Source organism: Leptonychotes weddellii, chromosome 5 (assembly GCF_054177405.1).
Source record: "Leptonychotes weddellii isolate Sample4059 chromosome 5, ASM5417740v2, whole genome shotgun sequence".
In the NCBI taxonomy this organism is placed as follows: Eukaryota; Metazoa; Chordata; class Mammalia; order Carnivora; family Phocidae; genus Leptonychotes; species Leptonychotes weddellii.
Window position 1 is genome coordinate 19,739,940 of NC_138373.1, and position 21,515 is coordinate 19,761,454.

Consider the following 21,515-nt stretch of genomic DNA (forward strand, 5'->3'; position numbering starts at 1 on the left):
GAGTCGAGGGGCATAGCCTGGGGAGAGATGCTTTCCTGTCTTGCAAAGAGGGTGTAGGGTGGCGAGGTACAGCTAACCTAAGGACTTCCGGTGACTTCTAAGGAGGATGGTGAAAGACGAATACTGAAAGTAACGTTAATACTAATAGTAATACTGGTCGTTAATCTTTATTGAGCTGTTTGCTATGTACTGAGCACTGTACTAAGAACTTAAATACATTCCCATTTAGCCTCATCCCGGCCCCACGAGGTAGGTCTTGAGTAGGCAGTATTGATCAGAGGGGAATCCGCTTACAGGAGGAGATAAGATATTGTGGCTGGTGAGCAGAAGTAAAATGAATTATGTGGTACATTTGGGAGAAACCATAGAGGTCAACTCTGTGTTGTTTGGAGAAAGACGAAGTAAGGAACTAAGGCATGAGGAACAGTGGAATGTTTTTTTGTTCTCTGACCCCACAAGTGGATTTTAACCAAGTAGAATTTAGGTCCGTGAAGACTGAATCCACAAGGCACCACTTCCGGTTGCCCCGGTAATAGGACTCTCGCTTTAGGATAATAACATTATAATGAGAAAATGCAAATGAAATAATTAATTAGAGAAAGAGCTGTGTGTGGCCCAGTGAGTGCCACCTTGGGGAAGACAGATCATCGATGAAGGCAGGAGGGAGAACATTTGTGCTAGATACAAAAGCTACCTGGAGAAAACGGGTCATGGCATGTATCTTTGGTTTCTCCCATGGACTTTGGTGAAAAATGGAAGGGATAGTAAGTCATGCAGCTGCTTATCCACATTGGCTTCCTTTTCTGCCATTGGCTTTTCCTATTTATAGCTGCCTAGAGAAGTGTTTTCCTGGGACATGGTGAAAGATCGTCTTCACGGTGACCCATGCATGGCTCTGTACTTGGCTTTGGACACTGGGGTCATGGCTGACCTGGGATCTGAATGGGCAGCACAGAGTCAGCCTTTGCCTCTGCAGGCAGGTAGGCTCAGGGCCACCACCAGATAGTGATTTTAACAAACTGCTGTTTCGATTTTTCTTCCTGTCCTTACTACCAGAGGGTTGGGCATGCCCCATTGGAGTAATGGGAATTCACCAAGGGGTCAGAAGTTCTGGCTACTGATGTTACTGTATAGATGAGGAAATTGAGGCTTGGAAAGCCTAAGTAATATGTGCGCCAGAGCTGGTTAGAACCCAAATGTTTCTGACTCTAGTCCAAGCACATCATTCCCTTCAGCCTCTTATGCCCCTTCTTAAACTTCAAGAGACCCAGTGGGGCAAAGAGGATATAATGGATTGACTATTTTTTTAAAAAATGGTCACAGTCCTTCCCTTCTCTGAATCCTTTTGCCCTGCAAGGTGACCCTGAAGTTCTTTTTTTTTTTTTTAATTTTTTATTGTTATGTTAATCACCATACATTACATCATTAGTTTTTGATGTAGTGTTCCATGATTCATTGTTTGTATGTAACACCCAGTGCTCCATGCAGAACGTGCCCTCTTTAATACCCATCACCAGGCTTACCCATCCTCCCACCCCCCTCCCCTCTAGAACCCTCAGTTTGTTCTTCAGAGTCCATCGTCTCTCATGGTTCGTCTCCCCCTCCGATTTCCCCCCCTTCATTCCCTGAAGTTCTTTCTATCAAGAGGCACTTAACGCTGGAGACTGGGCTGGCCTGGTTACTAAGGATGGAAGTGATGGTGTGTCAGCTGTGAGCCCAGGCCTCAGGGGGCTCTCGTAGGCTTGCATTCATCTCTTGGAACCCTGTCATTGCCATATGAAGTAGGACAGGCTGGTGTGCTGGAGGACGGGGAAATCCCACAGAGCAAGGCTAAGGACCCCAGCTGATGGCACATGCAGAAGATCAGCCAGTGACGGCCCCAAGCAACAGAACAGCTCAGCAACCCAGGGGCTCGGGAGCAACCTAAATGTTTGCTGTTTGATACCCCTTAAGTTCTGTGATTATTTGTTACACAGCCCTACTGTGGCGATAAATAACGAACACAGAAAGCTGTGGAAACTCCATCCTGGAAAGATGCCCAATAGAATATTGGACAGCAGGATGGCCAAGTAGATTTGGCAGGTCACAAGGGCTCTAGGAATCTGAAACCCTGTGAGGATTCTGCACTCAGAGATGGATAGAAAAAAATAGATATTATGCAGTACCATCCTCAGGGACACTGCCCTTGGAGAAAGAAAAAGGAAACCAACATTCTGCACCAAGTAGTCTGTGTTCACTGTTCCATTTTGTCCTCACCGCTACTCCCAAGGACACCATTTCACAGCCGAGGGAGGGGAGGGGGCGTGCTCAAGGTCACACAGCTAGGAAGTGACAGAGTAGGGATTCTCAAGCAAGTCCTATGGACCCCAAAGACTGTCTTCTTCTCCATCAATTCTGTCTTTGCCACTGAGTCACGGAGCATTATTTATTTATTATGCTGGGCCCTGTGCTCAGCCTGGGATTTTCTGGTTGAAGGGAAGATGGTCTCTGTCCTCAGAGAACTGGAAGTCCATGGGAAATAAGGTATTTTGGGTGCCATGAGTCAAGTCTATTCAGAGTGTGGTTCCTTCCCAATAGAGAAATGCTGGGTCAGAGGGTTGTGGATTTAGGTAATGACTAATGCATGATGGTTTCTAATAACTCAATGCCTTTGCCTCCGCACCTTATTCCTCATCCTGACATGGGCTTGGGATTTGGACCCTGGTTATGGATTTAAGGCAAGACTGAATGCAGGGCTACTATTTTACTGGGTTCTGGATTTGGCAGTGTTCCAGAATGGGTTATGGAGAAGGATCTAAATTTAAACTTAGATTAGACTTCGGCTTGTGTCCGAACTGCCCTGGGAATTGTTGGGTCCTTGTTGGCCTTTGAACTGTTTTGTGTTCCTTTAAATTCTGTACTTGGCTTTGGACACTGAGGTCTTGGTTAAGCTGGGATCTTAAATGAATAAGGCAGCTGGGCCCAGGGCTGCCACTGGGTAGTTCTTTCCTTCTCTTGCTCAAACAGCCCCTAGCATCTCATCTCCTGGGAGGTCTTCCTCATCCTCATTAGAAGAAGGCCATACTTTCTCCCTCACCCAGGAGTGCACATGTCAAAGCATGGTTTGCATGATTCCTCAACCTATTTGCTACTTCCTCAAACAACTATACCACTTCCCTGACACTGGTTATCGGTGAGTCCTGTGTTAATCTATGTCCCAGAATCCAGAGCAGGAGAACTCTAAGGACACATTCTGCCTATAAAATGCCAAGGTCCTTTCCAAGAGCCTGTGACCACTGGGTTGAAGGAGCCAGGTACTCCCTGTGGTCACCTTCTGAATGGGCTGGGGCTGCCAAGCTGAGAGCTGAGCAAACCTGGAGACCTGGGATACTTTCTGGGCTGGGTTTTTGTTTTGTTTTGTTTTGTTTTGTTTTTAGCGGGGACGGGGTTCCTAACAGAAAAGTTGGTAGGTGCTCTATTTCTGCAGGGTCCGGGCCAGTGGGTGGCTGTCTACCTCTGCTCAGTAAAAAGCCATAGGACTAAAACAGGTTTACAGAAGTAAAATTCAAGATTCTGGGCAGGAGAAGACAGCATGGACAAAGATGGGGCCACAGCTGGAAGCCACATTGAGAGTAGAGGAGCAAGGAGATGGGAAATTTAATAATCACATTAAAAAATTAAACATCAGGCCCCTGTAGTTGTCGCTTCCCATCCGCTGAGATTCACAACACTTGACATCCAATTATAATTGTGGGTTCCTATAAAACAGCCCATTAACTGCAACTATAAATTATTATTGCTTATGTGGAGTAGGCTGCTGGCTTAGTAGCTGATACTGAAGATTATGGAAATTATTAACAAGCAACAATGTCTCTTTGAGTCCTCGTGCTCTGCACAAGATGAATGGACCAGGAGAACGAAGACAGCTGCCCGGGAGTTTGGAACTGCGTGTTCCGCCACAGCATACAGCTGCCTTTGTATCTGACGGAGGGAGGGCTTCTTTCTCTGTGCTCCTCCAATTTCCATCTGGTCACCTTCCACAGCAAGGAGCCTATGTGGCTGTGCCTGAGGATCTGGAATACAAATAGGTGCATGCATGTACCCCCCCCCCACCACGCCCCCACTCACATGCGCACACTCACACACATTGTGTCACTCCTGCCAGCAAGCACTGCATCTCTGAGGGAAGAATCAAGGAAACACTTGCAAAAATTCTTTAAGGGTGTATTCCATTCTTTTCTCAAGCCCTGAGTGAGCAACTCTGCTTTCTTCATTTCTCCCCCCTGGGCAGCACTCCTTCCCCGGAGGAATGTGCCGGAGAGCCAGGGGGCAAGGATTCTGCTCACCCCCAGCAGATCTGGAGTGAGCAGCCCAGTGGGGAGTTTTCCGTCAGTCTGTCTGTGTCCTTTTACATCTTCCAGGAAGTCTCCAGAGTTTCTGAGTATTGGTAGTAGCTTTCTCTCTTTCTCAGGGCTACTCAGATTTTTTGCTTTGTATTATTTCATTGGTATTTGGGGAGAGAATAGAGGTGAACATGTAGGCTAAATTCACTCTCTAGAAACCAGAAGCTGTCCATTGGATTTTAAAATAGGCTAAGTTTTTTTTTTTTTAACAGCAAGAAGAATATGTAATATTAGTGACTGCTTTTTGCCAAACAATGGACGTATATCATCACATTAATCTTGAGAATTCTATGAGATAGGGACTATCATTACCAGCCCTTTTTACAGATGAAGAAACCGAGACACAGAGAGGTCACGCTCACAGCTGATAAATGGCAGAGCCAAAATTCCAACCTGGGTTGTCTAAATCCAAAGCCTTTCCTTTGAACCTAACCATGCTGTCTTTGGGCTAAAAACAGTATTTCTTAATTACTGTCTTTTTATAAAATGTAGTGTCTTGTTAAATCTCAAGAAAAGATGAAGTAGGAATCAGAATAAAGAGCTTTCTCGTTTTTCCTGGCTTAGGTCTAACACAATCTCTATTTAAATTCCCAAATCTTCTCTTGGTGGCACACTGCCCCCCCATCGTCACGGCCCCCCCGCCCCTGTCATTTTTCTCTCCTTGGGCATCTGTACAGAGGGAGAGCTTCCTGTCCAATCCTGGGTTTTAAGAAATAGGTCTGTCAGAGAGCCTGTGGGTTCTTGTTCGATCTTTTTGTCTCTGACAAGAGGGAGATGGGGAAGCTTGTATTTTTGTAGTTATCTTTTGCTGGACTGGGGTTTTGGTTGCCTGCAATGAGTAGTAGGAAGTGAGTTTCCGGGGGAGTCAGCATTGCAGGAGAGAAGTTTCCTGCCGGGCAAAGCAGTTTCCTTTCTGAGTTTATTTTGGCAGCAGAAGTTAGTAGGGCACTGCGCTCCCCTCTAAGTGCCCTCATAAGGAGCTCATTGCAGAAATGCCTCCACGTGGCTTGGCCTGAAGTCTGGGGGACCCGCCGGGGCCAGCAGCTCCGTGGACCCATGGCCCACAGCCCACCACCCATGTCTCTCCACGCTGGGGATTCGGCTCACTGCCTGGCAAGCTTCCCTGTTTGTCAGTGCTGATGAAAGTCTCCCTACCCCACACCACCTGCCCTCTTTATTTACTTTTCTGTGACTATTTCAACTGGGATTTATGAAGGAGAGGAATTATAAGCACGTGTTTACATAATTATGATAAAAATGCAAATTTAAAATTTCCTTTTTAACAAGAAAAGGGACTGAGTGGATAAATACCCAAAGGTATATCTGGCTAGTGGAATTATGGGTGATTTTTATCCTTTTCTTTGCAGTTCTTCTTATCTCAGTTGGGTATCTATTGGTTTTACTTAATACTGTTTTTGTCTTTTAATTTCAAAATTTCAAACATATAGGGAATAATATAACAGACATCCAGGTACCCACCACAGATGTTTAACAAATGTTAGCATTTGCCCTATTGGTTGCAGATCTTTTTTTTTTTTAAGAGCATCTATTCCTTTTATAATCGAAGGCTTCAATACTCAGAGAAAATTAATTCAGGGACCCTGTAAAGTCCTTCTGGATGGAAATAACTCATTTCTTGACAGTGAAACAGGAAGCTAACACTGTCAGTGGGAGGCAGGTAGGTAACCTGGCTGCCCAGGAACCCAAGTCAGATTTGGAGGCACTGCTCCTATTGCCACAGTCCACAGGAGGGAAGAGGGGGGTGGCGGGGGGGGCAAGCACCAGCCAGGTGCCTGGGAGCAAATTCCAGAGTCTAGTGACATCCACTCCCTGCCTTCCAGACCTCGGAGAGCCTTGCTACTCAAAGTGGGGTCCACAGACTAGTAGTGTCCCTTGGCAGCTTTTTAATCTGTTTTGAGAGGGAGGAGAAAATCCTTTAGTACTGTCTTTTTAAAGCAGCTTTATTAAAGTATAACTGTATACAAAAAAACACAAACCCTGTGCATGTTTAATATGTATGGTTTGATGAGTTTGGACATGTGCATACACCCATGATACCATCACCACAATCAAGATAACAGACACAGCCAACACCTCCCAAGGTTTTCTTGTGTCCCTTTGTGATTTAAAAAAAAAAAAAAAGAGACTACTTAACATGAGATCTACACTCTTAACAACATTTTAAATACATTTTAAATATATGGTATCGTTCACCATAGACACTATGCTGTACAGCGGATCTCCAGAACTTATTCATCTTGCATAACTGCAATATTATACTTACTGAGCAACAACTCCCCATTTCCCCATCACCACCCCCTCAGCCCCACCCCCAGGCAGCTTTTCAGAAATGCAGAGGTGCGCTGTGCTTCTTGCTCATTAACACATTAACGTGCATATGAATCACCTGGGGATTTTGATAAAATGCACATTGTGATCCTATGGATCTGGAGTGGGGCCTGAAAGTCTGCATTTCTGACAAGCTCCTAAAAGACTGATGATGCTGGTCTGTAGGAGGTATTCTGGGTAGCAAGGTCTGAGAGGTTTTTTAATTGCCCCAAGCTGAAGGAGGCCACACTAGTTGTATATGGTTGGAATCTGTTCTCATTGTCCCAGCCAATGTTGTACTGGTTTTTATTGTTATTTTATTTTATTTTTTAAGATTTTATTTATTTATTTGAGAGAGAGAGAATGAGAGCGAGCACATGAGAGGGGGGAGGGTCAGAGGGAGAAGCAGACTCCCCGCTGAGCAGGGAGCCCGACGCGGGACTCGATCCAGGGACTCCAGGATCATGACCTGAGCCGAAGGCAGTCGCTTAACCAACTGAGCCACCCAGGTGCCCTGTACTGGTTTTTAAATCTTTTGAATATCTCCCTGCTCCCGGGTGATTTGACCACTAGAATGCTTTAGACTTTGCTCTCAGTTTTGAGTGCCCCAATTATTACAAATTATTATCATTAACTCTTTGCATAGAGTCCAGCAGGGTAAACTCAAAGTATCATCTATTCTAGCTAGAAAAAAAAGGATAAATTTCTATAACTTCCCAAATTATTGTCCATTTTTGGTGTATACCAAAGTGGGACAAATGTCTTGGTGCATGAGAGGATTTTAGGTAGTAGACTGATAATTTCTTTAAAATGTTAAATTTGTTGGGATTTGAGGGACGTAATAAGTTTTGGGGATCCAACCCTATTCTTTCCATCTGAATTCTGAATCAACTGAGAAAAAAGACAAAAGCAGAAGGTGGATGGGAGATTACAATGGCATCCTTACTATGATGAAGGCTAGACTGAGGCTTGGTTCCTTAGCCTCACTAATACCCTCCCACATCACCCCCTAGCTGACACCTTGGGCAGCACCTGAGGGAAAGAGAGGAACAGACCCAATTGCGGCAGATTATTGCCTTATTCCAGTCCAGGTGTACGGGGGAGAAGGAGACAAAAATTGTATTTTTTTTTAAAGATTTTATTTATTTATTTGACAGAGAGAGACACAGCGAGAGCAGGAACACAAGCAGGGGGAGTGGGAGAGGGAGAGGCAGGCTTCCTGCAGAGCAGGGAGCCCGATGCAGGGCTCGATGCCAGGACCGTGGGATCATGACCTGAGCGGAAGGCAGACGCTTAACGACTGAGCCACCCAGGCGCCCAAATTGTATTTTTTCTTTATATTAGCCATACCAATCAAGACATTTGGACCAAATGACTATGCCTGCCAACTAGGTAAATTCTTGCTGCCTTTGTCTGGTAAGAGAAGAAATGTTCTACAAGATTCTAGGAATGTTCCGTGAAAATCCCGTCTTCTTGAAACCAGAGGGATGGGGGCAAACACATCCGCTCATAGTGATAGTTAAGCTTTTGTATTTTGATTAATTCAGGCTAGTGGGACTGATTTTCCATGTATGATAGAAACGTAAGGCTTCCTTTTAGAATAAACATAAGCAAATGAAAAGGAGATGATTAAAAGAAAGAGATTAAGGTAATGATAGCACAGGTCGTTTGTGGGTGTGACCAAAATTGTAAAGATGGTGCTCAGATGGCTCAAGTTTGGAAAATGCTGGTCGAATTCATATTCCTTGAAATCTCCATGTCACATTTCATCTTTACAAACTGCAGATCAGGGTCACTTGTCCTAATGTTCTCCGTGAGGGACAGGTGGCTTTAGTTCACTTATTTGACCATTGATCATGGTTTGATTCTGTTTCACTCAGTAGAGAACGTTTAGAACGAATAAACTAAGACCCCTGATATATTATTGGCTTTGATTTCATGTATATAAATCATTTATGGTTCAAGTCATGTGATCTTAATAGTATCGATCCAAGGCTTTTAATTCCCTCTCTCTGTTTCTTCCACTCATTTTTTCTAAATTCACTGTGAGAGTCAGAGTGGTGGGTAGGATAGCAAGTTCTGTTTTGTTTTTGTTTTTAAATGGCATACAATGAGACTGTCCTTCAACAATTTGACACAGTTTCTATGTGAACTAGAAACATGTCCTCCTGTCCTGGCAAACAGGGAGACCAGGATCCTTTTATCCATTGGATGTCAAGGTTATATTCACAGGTGCCAGGAGACAACATGAAACAGTCAAACTGGTGGGCTAAATGCTGCCAGGTAGAATTAGCTAAATGTGAATTTTGCCAAAAAGAAAACCTGTGTTTGGGGGAAAAAAAAAAAGTCTTGGCATCCAAATGGGAAATGTTAAATTACCTACTCAAAAAGTTCATTCACTCAGTTACCTGGGGGCCATTTTGCTGCCGAATTTTCCAGAAAGGTTAATTGCTACACACTTGTACTCAAAATTGAAAGTAGTCTCCCAAATAGGCTTATGTAAGGGATGGCAGCTCCCTCCACTAAAAAATTCCCCCAGAAAAGATAGAGTCATCTTGTATTTGAGTCCTTAGAAAGTCTCCTTAGTAAAAGACTTGTCTCTAAATTACTTAATTTTGAACCATGAAATATTGTTTGTACATCCTGAAGTGGAGTCAGTGCTACTTCAGGATGTTTATATAGGTCGCTGGGTGGACTTGGTACCAGAGAAGGCAAACAAATTTAGCACAGATTTAGTCATCATTCTTTGTGATATGAACTCAAGGGCAAGTGTCGGATGGAATCAAGCCATTGGAAGGTCGCCTTACAAAGTGAGGTATTAGGTGGTTATGTTGATGGGATCATGACACCACCCCTTCCTGACCAATGACCCGAAAAGTCAACTGTCCTAATGTCCTGGGAATGGGTACATGAGACAGGGAGAAAATTCCTGTGGTGTCACACAGTGGGACTTGACAGACAAGTATGACAGAACTGTTGGATGAACTCAAGGCCCTGATGCCAAAGATTAATGAGGAGAATTTGAATAATACCATTTCATGAGATATGAGGATAGGGGAAAGCAGTCTTATAAGTCCATATATTTTTTTCCAGATGATGCCATTTTAAATATATCTGAGTAACTAAAATAAATGAGACATTACAGGTAGCTAGCTATTTCCTCTAAATTTCTAAAAAGTTTATATTAGGTTGAACTGAGTGAATCTGCCATTTTTGCAGGTCTAAACAGCAGTTTCCCATGGTTCGACTTCATAAACTCAAGTTGACAAAACACTTCACAAAAATATCATTGGGAAATGGTGGGTCACCTTATATGCAAGCATGTACGCCACAGGGTCCCCTTATGTGCAAGCATCTATGCTTCAGGGTGACAGTGGGACCTTGGAACTTTCTAACCACAGAGTCTTCAAGGCAAGGGCCGTGATGATATTTCGGAGATTTAATGTGGCATTTGTTGAATTTTGTAATTAATGGAGGACCATTTGGGGACACAAACTCTTGGCTCTGTCAGTTGTTACACCAGTAATCCTCCTTTTAGAATAATCAAGCTTGTAGTTGTTTTCATTATAAATTATAATTTTTGCTCATTATTTGCCCAGTTTCTGTAGTAGAAGTTCTTTCACATGAAGTTGCAGAATACTTGTCTTTCATGTGCTCACTGGTGACATCAGTGGTGAATCCTTTGCCTACAGCTAATGCCAAAATCAGATGGTTGATGTTCCAGGAGGGATAAGGTAATAATTATTCCCTCAGAATTCTCCAGACTTTATCCCTGTATGAATTCAGACCAGTCACTGTTTGCAAATCTGCATAATGCCATCTTGATCTCCCACAGAATCCCCTTAACAGACCCATTATTCCATATTCTTACTATGTCTGGTTATCATTCATTTAGGTAAGAAAGACAGGCGATGATTCCAGGAATTCCTGTAAAAGTAATTATCAAGGATACATTATGCTGACCAGCAGCTCTTAGGTAAAGGTCTCCCCCAGGAAATTGATTCTCTCTGCTTTGAGGTCACTTGATGGGATCACGTGAAACACACTGCCCATCGGTCTTCCGTAAGAGCCACATTTGAACTCAACACGGAACCTTTATCATATCCTTGGATGTGATATCATACACACAAGCACACCATGTATCACACACATTTCTGCATGTGATGCTATCTTCCTCTTGGTGGTTTATTGTTTCATCTTGAATTTCATGTTGACTGTTGCTGCTACTTGGCTCTCCGGATGTCGGTTCAGTCTCCAAGCGTAGGCTTGTGTCAAATCCACACCCCTCTCTTGCCCTTTATTGCCCCAGACAAAAACCAGGATTTATGCCCAATTTCTTCCTATTATCTCTGCTTCTCAGGTATTTAATATACTGGCCTTCAAGCCTGCTAGCTAAAAGACGACACCTAGCTGTTCCTCATTCCCAGACCTGACCACCTTTGTGGGTGTCAAGTGTTTTCCAGAAGACAGCTTACATTTTAGTGCTACAGTGTTAATAAAAAGCACGGAATTTGGAGCTAGAATATACAGATTTGAGCCCTGGCTGTGTGACCTTAGACAAGTCGCTTTAACAAATACTCTGGGCCTCCATCTTGTCCCTTTGCAAAATGGGGCTAAAAGTCTTGGTTATTACAAAGAGAAAATGCTGTTAAGGATGTGAAGGCAGTTTACAGATCCTGTCATCATTATTCAAAGGCAGGAGAAAGATTGAAGTCCTGCTTAAATACCTTTGTTTCCCAGATACTTGGCCTCTACCGTTTTATCTTTGTGTCTCTCTGTTACCCTGAGTCCCCTTGCTCTGTCCCTGCCCAAGGGCTCTGAACAGCTGCAGCCTCTGGAGAGATGCCTCGAAAGCCATGGTGAGGGGCCCAGCATGGAACCCCATCAGGACTGGGCTTATCTGGATCACGTGAACTGCAGAGCCCATGCTGGGCTCTGATCCAGATGCCCAGCATGGGAGGAGGGGCCAGGTCAGGGGCTGAGGAGCAGCTACAGCCCCGCTGTCCATGCATCCTTTGCTCAAGGCCTACAGAGGAAAGGAGCCCTTCCTAGAAGCCTGAGGGCAGGACTGAAGGCCCATCAGCATGTGGCAAGATGCCAGCCCCCCTGTAGGATTGAGCAGCCGTCAGTCAGACCGGTTCCCGCAGACAAGCTCCAGGCTGAGGTGTGCTTGCTGGGTGGGCCGTGCCCACAAAGCAGGTGTCAGTCAGCCGTGATCCAATTAGTCGTGTGTCGTCAATCACGTTCCAGTCAGACGGGGATTAGTGAGACGCATGTCAGTCACATAGGTGCCTCTCCAGTCCTTCGAGGCACATGGAAGTAAAATAAACATCAGCCACACACAGGCCCATAGCATGCATTTCCCCCAATGCTGAGCGAGGAAGGGGCACAAACCGTGTGCCCCCAGCCACGAGCAGGAGGAAGGATGAGGTAGTAATAAAGAAGCTGCTGGAAGCCCTTCTGTCCTCCCCTGCTCTTCTCTTGCCACTTTTCATTCATGTTCTAGTCCCTTCCTCAGCAGTCTGAGTGTGTGTCTACAGGGGATGCAGATGCCAAGTGGTGGGGGCACAGGAAGGGGACTGCCTCACACTCAGAGACTGGGTTCTGAAGTCACCAGGCCATGTGACAAAGGCAAAATCACCGTGAGAAATCCCCTCAATCCAACACCGCCACGTTTCCCTCCCATCACTGCTATGGATTTCTGTTCTTTATCGAGGAGGCATCTGAGGAAGGAGTTGGCTTGCGTGTAGGGGCCATGGAGTATGAAAACAATAAATAATAGTTGACATTAGAATCACAATCATTGGAGCAGAATGCTCACACTGTGACGGGGATGTAGGGCCGGAGGGGATAAGAGGGTCCCTGGCACCTTCTCATGGTCACTGTCATATATGTTCATGTAGCAAAATGGCCGATGAAAGGGGGCGCACGTTATATAAATCACCCCTTTCCTTCTCTTGCTGAATAATAGAATTGAATTTAGGTGAACTGAATGCTTATATGACATGACTCCTTTGCATCATCAGATGAAACGCAATCTGCCTCGTGGAGGTGTTGGAAATATGCTCGGCCCAGTGCCCAGAGCTCAGGGTCCGTCCAGGTGCCAGGGATACAAGTGCATAACAAGATTCCAGGGCCTCTGACTCATTCTCTCAGATGTTTCCTGGCTAGGAGGCAGGGAGATGAGAGATGGTCCACTCTCTCTGCCAGAGCTGGCTTTAGAACAGACTCCTGAGCGGGGATAGAGCAGCCTCTGGAGAGAGGGAACTTGACATCCGTAACTTGAAATTGCCTGGGGTGGGTGCCCTCACACCAGGGAAATTGGTAAATGACGCAAATCAGATGTCTTCCCCACCCCCCCCTTCACAGAGCCAGTTTGGTGTTGAGGGAGGGGAGAAGGTGGTGCTGGAGGTATGTGTCTTGAGAAGTCAAGTGGAGGTGATGGGAAGATGAATCAGAGATCTCAGATTGGGAGATACTAGAAGATGGTTGTGGGAGGTTTTGCAGATGGTGGGAAAATACTGGGAAGCTAGGAGACAGCTTTTTCAAACAGTTGGGAGTTTCACTGTAACAGAGATTGGGAATTGTACCCACTCTCCTTCTTCCTTAACATCAAAATCTTGGGTTGTCTGGGAGAAGATATATTCAGCTAAGAGACTACATTTTCTGGCTTCCCTTTCAGCTAGAAGTGGTCAATGAGATAGAAGTTACTGGTAGAATTTCTGGGCAATCTCCTCAAATAGGATTGACTTGGTTAGGAGGAGTGTTTTTCTGAATTCTTTCTTCTCCTCCTCCTTCTAACTGGTACATAGATGTGGTGGCTGGTGCACCAGCATCCATCTTGGGCCATGAGGGCAAAACTAATGGACAAAGGATGATGTGGCAGAAAGAGAGGAGGAAGCTAAGTCCTTGATAACAAAATGGAGATGCTGTCCTAGGCCTAGTCTGACCAGCTCCAGATTTCTTTTATTTTTATTAAAGATTACTTATTTATTTGACAGAGAGAAAGAGAGAGCAAGCACAAGCAGAGGGAGCAGGAGAGGGAGAAGTGGGCTCCCCACTGAGCAGGGAGCCTGAAGCGGGGCTCAATCCCAGGACCCTGGGATCATGACCTGAGCCAAAGGCAGATGCTTAACTGACTGAGCCACCCAGGCACCCCTCCAGATTTCTTTAAATGATGTCTTTGAGAGATTAATTCCCTAATTTGTTGAAGCAACTGTTGCTGGTAAAAAGCAGTTAGGACTATAATTTCTAAATGACACATTCATATTTCCATTTCACATTAGAAAATGGAATAAAGTTTGTTCTAAGTTTGTTTTGGGAGGTGAGGTATATAAGCTTTCTTATTATTTTTTTAAATGATAAAAGCAGTATGTCCTCCTTATTTATCAGGAAGCCAAGTTTATCAAGAGCCAAGTTCATTGTCAAGGTGGGAGGAGCCCCGCTGGGGCACCTATTTATCCATCTGATTTGGTTCTTCAGATTTCCAGTGCTGGGCTCTGGGAGGTGGGGAGAGAGGACAAGGAGATTACAGATGTTCCCCATGGAAGGACTCTAAGTTGACTAGTGGCCCATCTTATCTGGGAAAAGAGTAGATCTGCATTTCTCTTCTTAGTATCTGGTAGGCAGGTATGAAGTACACTCTGAATTGGTTAAAAAAACAGAGTAGCCTTGGAACTAGGGTGTGGCAGAGGTGGGTCCAATCCAGTGACCAGAATTTATTTAGCCCAGTGCTCTGGTTCCTTGGTCGCAGTTGGCCCCACCTAGAAAAACCATGCTCCAGGGGCATTTCACACTGGCGTAGACCACTCTTCTCCAAAAGACGAATTCCTCCTCATCCTTCAAGGTTTGGCTCGGCTCCATTGTCACTTCCTCCGGGAAAGTCCCTGCTCTTTCCCCCTTGTCATGCAGTTTCAGATTATTATGTAGTAATTGTTTATGTAACTCTCATCCTTGTTAGTCTAGGAGCTCCACGAGGGGAGCAGAGAGGAAGACTAACACAACTGTGCATCCTCAGTGCCCAGCTAGTCTGCGTAACGTGTTCAGTAAATTAGGCGGAATGAATGAAATCCCATCGATGATTCATTGTTGTATACTTCATCTAGTAGGGTCTTCGCCCAATTTGAGGAGTGGTCCACATTATGTCATTCTTGTTCCTGGGAGATGTAACATGATCATACCTGTGGGATCTCATGAAAAAGTTGAACTTTATCCAAGAGGGCATGAAATTGGTTGTAAGGGGAGAAGGAGCGGGAGGAGCTCCATGCCCTGCATGGAGTCTTTGCGGATTCCACCTTCCGTGCCTGCACTGGCTTCAGGTATTGAACTTGCCTTCCTCTCTTGGGTATCTCTTGTGTGACTTGCTCCAGGGCAGCATCCAGAGAGCAGCAATCAAGGCTGCGTTACCCTCACATTCTAGGGGTGGGAAACAGAAGCATAAGGAGCATAAAATAGCTTGCCTGAGGTCCCAGAGTAAGAGAGTAGTGAGCTACAGTTACAACTCAGACTCTTTTTTTAAAAAGTTTATTATTTTTTTAATTTAATCTCTACACCCAACGTGGGGCTTGAACCTACGACCAGAGATCAAGAGCTGCATGCTCTTCTGACTGAGCCAGCCGGGTGCCCCGGGCAGCCCATGCTCTTAACCACCATACTTGACATCTTGTGTCTACTACACTTTGAAGTAGCACTTGCTTCGAAGGGCAGAGATATGAAAAGCACAACAGCTGCCACACCCAAAGCACTCAGTACATGTTGGCTGTCCCTACGCCTTACTCTCCTTTTGCAAACACTCTGTAAATACTTGTTGAATAGTTTTGAGTGTTAATAAGTGTGAGTGAGGATATAGAAAAGAGACACACACACGAGCATGTGTCCACAGAGACACATGGGCGCACATGCCAGAGAGATCACACGTGATGGTTGGGCAATCACAAAGCACCATGGCACCAGCAGGGACAGAGGAGCTCCACAAAGACAGACTGGCAGCCAGCAGAATCCAAAGCATCTTGGATGTCTCAGTGCTAATTCCAGGAGCATTCAGGGCCTGGGAACCCCAGTGAACGGGAGGAATGGTAGTCAGGGCTGCCATGCATGGTTGTGCGGTCTGTGCCCTACAGCTGGGGCTGGGGAGAGCAGGGGCTGATAACCAATCCGCACTCCATTCACTGTACGTACGGTGCACCTGAAAGGCTGTGTGCATCCCAAAGGGGCACCCTTTTCTCATTTATCTGCCAAGAGGAGTAACTTTTTCTAAATCTCACAAAGATGCTGTATAAGCTAATAATGGCGATAAAGATCCCAAGAGACCGAAGAGATCCCAGCAGAAGATAATGCTTAGGGGCAGCATCCATTCTTGGGGTTAAGCAATAGTAAAAAAAGGCTGGTGTTTAGGGACAGAGCCCCAGTAGTTCATTTACTCAATTATTAAGTACCTACTGTATGCTGGGCACTCTGCTGAAGAAGATGGATATGGGCTGCACTTCCATGGAGCTTACAGACCCCTGGGCGAGACAGATGTCAAACAAGGAAACTAATCTATAATGTCAGCCAGTGGTTAGGGCCATATTAGAAGGAAAACAGAATGAAAGATTGACAGTGACAGAGGAGAGGGAGAGCAATTCTGGGTAGGTGTTTGAGTTGGGAATGCAATGTTGGGAAGGAGCCTGCCATGATATCTTGAAGATCAGCCCTGTGAGAGGAATGAATGAACTGGTGTTGGGGTTCAGGGTAATATCCAAGTAATAGCAAATGGTTGGAACCAAAGAAAGGCAACCTAGAAGGACTGAGTTCTACCCAAAGGGATGTGAGAGAGAGAAAATAGTACTATTATCCTTGCACAAGCCCAAGGGGCCCCACTCATGATAGGAGGAAGCTGTGAGCAGGAAGGATGTTGCAGCCTCAAATGGAGGAGGCTTATTCTGCCTGTGCCCTTTTCCTCCCAAGAGAGTGAGTGTTCAAATGGACAACAAACAGCCAGGCCAAGTACGACAACAGAACTCTGACCCACAATCTCTGTAGCAGAATGATCAGGACCTATTAATGACTGCCAGGACTCCTATTTTGATGTCCCTGCTTCCACCTCAGGACCAACCAGAAAAAATTACATAGCTATGCAAACCAACTACATAGGAGGCCCCACTTCTAGTTCACCTGCCTCCAGCTTCCCCTGGCCAACAGCCTCTAGTCAGGGCAGACCTGAAGCCTTCCCAGTGCAAGACCCTTTGCTACAGCAAGCTCTGTGTCAGTAGGCTCTGTTCTCTTTTGGGAGGGTCTTCATGGATTTCTAGACTCCCTTTCTGCTGAGTGGGGATGCAGATATGGGGTGAATCGTGAGAGCTAGAATGGAAGCAGCCTGGCGGATTGTGGAATTGCCATATACCCTGGACTGTTAGAAACACACACACACACACACACACACACACACACACACTCCCCAGAGGAGACTTTTTGGTCTCAGATTGAATGGTCAAACTTCATCTGTTTCAACTGTACTAATTTGGAACTTGTGCAAATTTGCCTGGAGCGCCCTGGGCGAAAGGGTACATTTGCACTGGATTAAAAATCAGAGTTTGCTGAGCAGATTCATGTACACCAGATTTCACTCATTTACTGGGATATTTGAGGTACTTTAGCCTCTTTCATTTGCATACAACGACGGATATGCTAATTGCAATAGACTCTGACCTATTCATTAGTACTTAGAGCGCACTTAGTCTGGGTGGCCTGGGAATGCTTGGAATGGAGAGGAATAAAGCTGCTCCGGGACCCACAAAATTTTGAACTCTTGTCAATTTTGACTGGACTCCCCCAGTCGGGATGAACAAGCAAACCTTACTCTTTCTTGGATATTTTGTGTCCCCAGTGTAAATCTGTCTTTGGATACAGCTCTGGCCACCACGTGGCCCAGGATCACAGGACACCACTCTGGATGGGGGATGTGTAAGGCCAATTCATTAATATCTACATACAACCGACCCACCCTTCTTCTAGTCACTCCAGCTTCTCGGTGGTGACAGCCCCCACTGGTCTCCACGTCACTTCTCTATGCCCACAGGGAAGCACAGAGGGGGCAAACTCCCAGACTGGCTCCTTGGTACCGTGGCCTCAGTCATTTGATCTCCTAGAAGCAGCTTGGGGCAGGAAGATGGGCCAAGATACAGAACTAATGTCTTAGGCTTTTGTGTCCTCCAGTCTCATAATTCACTCTCATTTTCAGGAACCTTGCACCACACTTGACCAAGCAAAGACCAAGTGGCCCCTGGAGGTTCAGCGATCCTTCTTGGCTTACCTGTGAGTACTATGGAGCTATCTGGGAATCATGACCCAGAAGTGTAGTTCTTTGGAACATTCCTGTCCGTGCCCCCAGGCCTCCCAACACCTCTCCACCCATTCACACATTCATCCATCAAACATTTTCTGTGTGCCTCCTGCATGTTAGCATGACACAGTCTTGACTCTGGAGGAGCCGTGGTCTACAGTGAGACAGGCATTTATACAAATAATGCTAATCTAGTGTGATAAAAGCTGTAATTGAGATGTGTGCAAACTACCAAGTGAATGCGGAAGAGTGAGCAGATAACTCAGCTTGATTGGGGAAGGCTTCACAAATATCAAGCAGGTGATGCTTGAATGGAGTCTTGTGGAAGCTTCCATTAGCTGGAGACATGGGTAGGGAGGGGAGGCATTCCAGGCAAAGGCAGGAGGACTTAAAAGAGTCAAGACAAGGCATATAGTTCTGTGAGGTTGGAACAGAGGATGAGGGAAGGAAGATCCCAGAAACTGGAGTTGAGGTTGTCTTGGGCATCCTGCTGGAGGATTTGGGCTTTATTCCGAGGTCACAGTATATACACCCAAAGCAGGGTTGTGAACTCACATGCCAACAGGGGCCAGGCGATGATGTCAATCAGTGAGGTGGGCCAGGAAGCCCCGGGAGCACAGGCTTTATCCAAAGGCGGCAACTGATTGTTACCATGCTAGAATGCACTCAGTGTCACCAAATTCCCATTAAAAAAAAAAAAAAAAAAAGGGAAATCCATATTTTTATATGAGCACTCCCAAGTTTTAACTGTTGGAAATTATTTCAAAACATCATGCTGGCCAAGCAAAAACATCTGATGTCCTATCAGTCCCTGGGCTTCTAGTTTGGCACTTCAGATATAAAGCTTAAGCAGAGAGCTGTCATAGTCAAACTTAGTTTCAGAGTGTCCTCACGGATCTCCATATGACGTTTCTGCAGCAGCCTCTGCCAGCAAGAACCTCTTTTCCCCATCTTCACCCTCTTGCTCCTTGCCCACATGGTGTTTGCATCCCTCGCTGCCCTCCGGGACCACGCCCACCCCTCACTGTCCTCCGCGACCATGCCCACCCCTCACTGCCCTCCCGGACCATCCTCGGCACTAACCAGCGCCCCCATTTGCACAGGAGGAGCAGGATGAATGAACCGTGCTCCAGGCCTGGCTTAAAGAGAAGAGCCCAGCATTAAGGACACGAGAGAGCCATATTTATTTCACATGGACAAGCATGATTCCTTCGCATGCTGAACATGAAAGCTCGCGTGAGGAAAGTACCCGTAACAGCAGAATTAATGTGCTTTTGTCCACAGGGAGCAGGGAGGGTCACAAAGTGGTTTTCAAAGACAGTTACCCTTCAAGCAAAGTTGAGACCACAGGCTTTGAAATATCTGGTTTATTTCATCATCGAAGGGTCTGTCTGCTAGGAGTGGCCAGGGGTGCTTCCGGCTCTGCAATGTCTCGATGAGCTAAGGTCAGGAGGAAGAGGACAGTCTCCTGTCTCACCACCCAGGGCGGCTAGGGAGAGTGAAGCTCAGAGGGGAGGTACATGCCACCTGGAATTAGCAAGTCCGCACTGGGGTGGACAGTGACAGGTACAGACTGCTGTGTTCACAGCAACAGAACCATCACCACTTATAATATCTAGCATAATCAGAAGATCTGCTCTTCTTAAAGCAATTTCCCAAGGCCTCTGATGGGCTGAAGGGAAATGATTTGAAATTGACCAGACATGGCAGAAGCAGGTCAACTTTGCCTAGACAGACTGGGGAGAGCTAGTGGCAGGGACCCCCTGGTCTCATGGCCTTTCAGGATGATGGAACCCGAGATGGGAAAGGGGGCTGGAGCCTGGGTTTGGTTTGCTGGGGGAAGAGGATCACAGGCTCTAGGGGCAAACCTCATGGAAGAGACAAGCAGAAGAGCCCTTGCATCTCGGTGGCTCACTCCCACCTGAAGTCCTGTCCAACCGTTTCATAAAATTTAATATTATAAGGTCTATAAAATTCCCGGAGCTGGTCTATCACTTCCGGATCGATCTGTACATGAGTTCTGCCTTTCGATTTGCCCAGGCACCGAGGCAGGAGGCTCGATTCTGTTTTTCTCAAGCAAGGGAATCCTTTGGTCTTGTTGAAGTAGAAATGCTTGTCCGTGATGAACCTCTTGATGCCCAGAAAGTCCTGGACCCGGCCCATCTCGCCTGCCGGGTCGGTGATGAGCCGCTCGCCGCTGACGAAGTGGATCTGAGCCAGCGGGAAGTACTGCAGCCAGCTCTCCAGGTGTAGCGCGTACATGCCAATGCGGATGGCGTTCCACGACACGTCCACCTGGCCCAGCGTGCGGTTGCGGAAGGACAGGCCCTCGAAGGTGGGGATGTCCGGCTTCTTGGAGAGCGTCTGCGTGTAATCTGAGATGGCTCGGGTCACCGGGTTCCGCACGACCACGATCAGCTTGGTGTCCCGGGACATGTTGAAGATGCGCCGAGGGGCCTCCTGAGTGACGAAATAGCTGGGTGTCTTCTCCAGTGTGATCTGGCTCTCGAGGGTCCGGGGCATCAGGCTCCTGTGGGGCAGAAGCAGCACATCATCAAACTGGGTCCCCCTGGGGAAGGGGAGCAGGGAGATCACGAGCGGGGGCCCCCCGCCCCGTTCCTCGGTGACATCTGAGCTCCACCTGCATTCTCCAGGGGAGAAAGCCACTTTTAGAACTAGTCTTTCAGCAAGCGTGATGCTTACAATACTGTGTTGTCGAATATAATCACTATACTGCATTAGATCTCCAGTGAGGAAGCCACTTCAACTCGTGCTAGTTGTTTAAAAAAAATCTTTAACAGGTCTGGTCCCAGGAATTCAGCTGGGTAGGGATCAAACCATTCTGAACACCTACGAACTCAACAGGAGATCGAAGAAAAGAATAGCAATAACTCTCTGAACAGAAAAGTGACCACTTTCTGGAAGGTAGGACGTGCGGAGAAGTGAACCTGAGGCGATATTCGGGAGGGTAGACAGCGGGGGAGGGGGCCTCTGTCGGCCACTTCTGGCAAGTGATAGAGCAGCGGAGCACAAAATTGGAACTTTTAGAAGTCCACTCCGCTGAGGGATGTTGCTCCAGTGGCTAAGCAGGGCGGTGTAACCCTCGCTGGGACAGTGTGGTCTCAGGACCCTCGGGGTCACAGAAAGACCGGGGGTGCCTGAGTGCGGCAGAGCTCCCAGGTATCGGAGCGGGGAAGCTGGCTGCAGAGATGGAGCCGAGGAGCCGGCTCTCAGCTCAGGGTTGCCATAAACTGTGATCTGGGGCAGAGTCGGGCCACTGCTCCTCCAGCAGGGACCCAACAAGCGGCAGATCTGGGGAGACTCCCCTTCCTCCCCCGGGAGGAGCGTCGGGGGAGCGCACCACAGGGATCTGCTGGGTTTGGAGACTCCACACCGAGTCAGGTGCCAGAGATAGAAACGCTCGGTCACAGGCCGGGTGAGCACGGAGTGCGGCCGGAGACCAGGAAGACGGGAGTAACTGACTG

The 21,515-nt window shown here is 46.6% G+C and overlaps 2 protein-coding genes across 4 annotated transcripts in view; one reads left to right on the forward strand and one right to left on the reverse strand.

Annotated features, from left to right (window-relative positions):
- USP31 (ubiquitin specific peptidase 31) overlaps nucleotides 1-20,999 on the forward strand; it is a 197,020-nt gene extending 176,021 nt beyond the window's left edge. Inside the window, exons 19-20 of one of the 3 annotated variants that reach the window (XM_081819858.1) lie at nucleotides 17,929-18,002; nucleotides 19,134-19,197. The gene's annotated coding sequence lies outside the window, so the exon portion shown is untranslated. Of the gene's footprint in view, nucleotides 1-17,928; nucleotides 18,003-19,133; nucleotides 19,198-20,831 lie in introns of those variants that run through there. The other 2 variants (XM_081819862.1, XM_081819857.1) reach the window with 2 other exon arrangements.
- Nucleotides 19,191-21,515, reverse strand: part of HS3ST2 (heparan sulfate-glucosamine 3-sulfotransferase 2) — an 80,183-nt gene continuing 77,858 nt past the window's right edge. Inside the window, exon 2 of the mRNA XM_081819868.1 lies at nucleotides 19,191-20,560. Coding sequence (XP_081675994.1) covers nucleotides 19,942-20,560 — 619 coding nt within the window. The 3' untranslated portion in view covers nucleotides 19,191-19,941. The remainder of the gene's footprint in view (nucleotides 20,561-21,515) is intronic.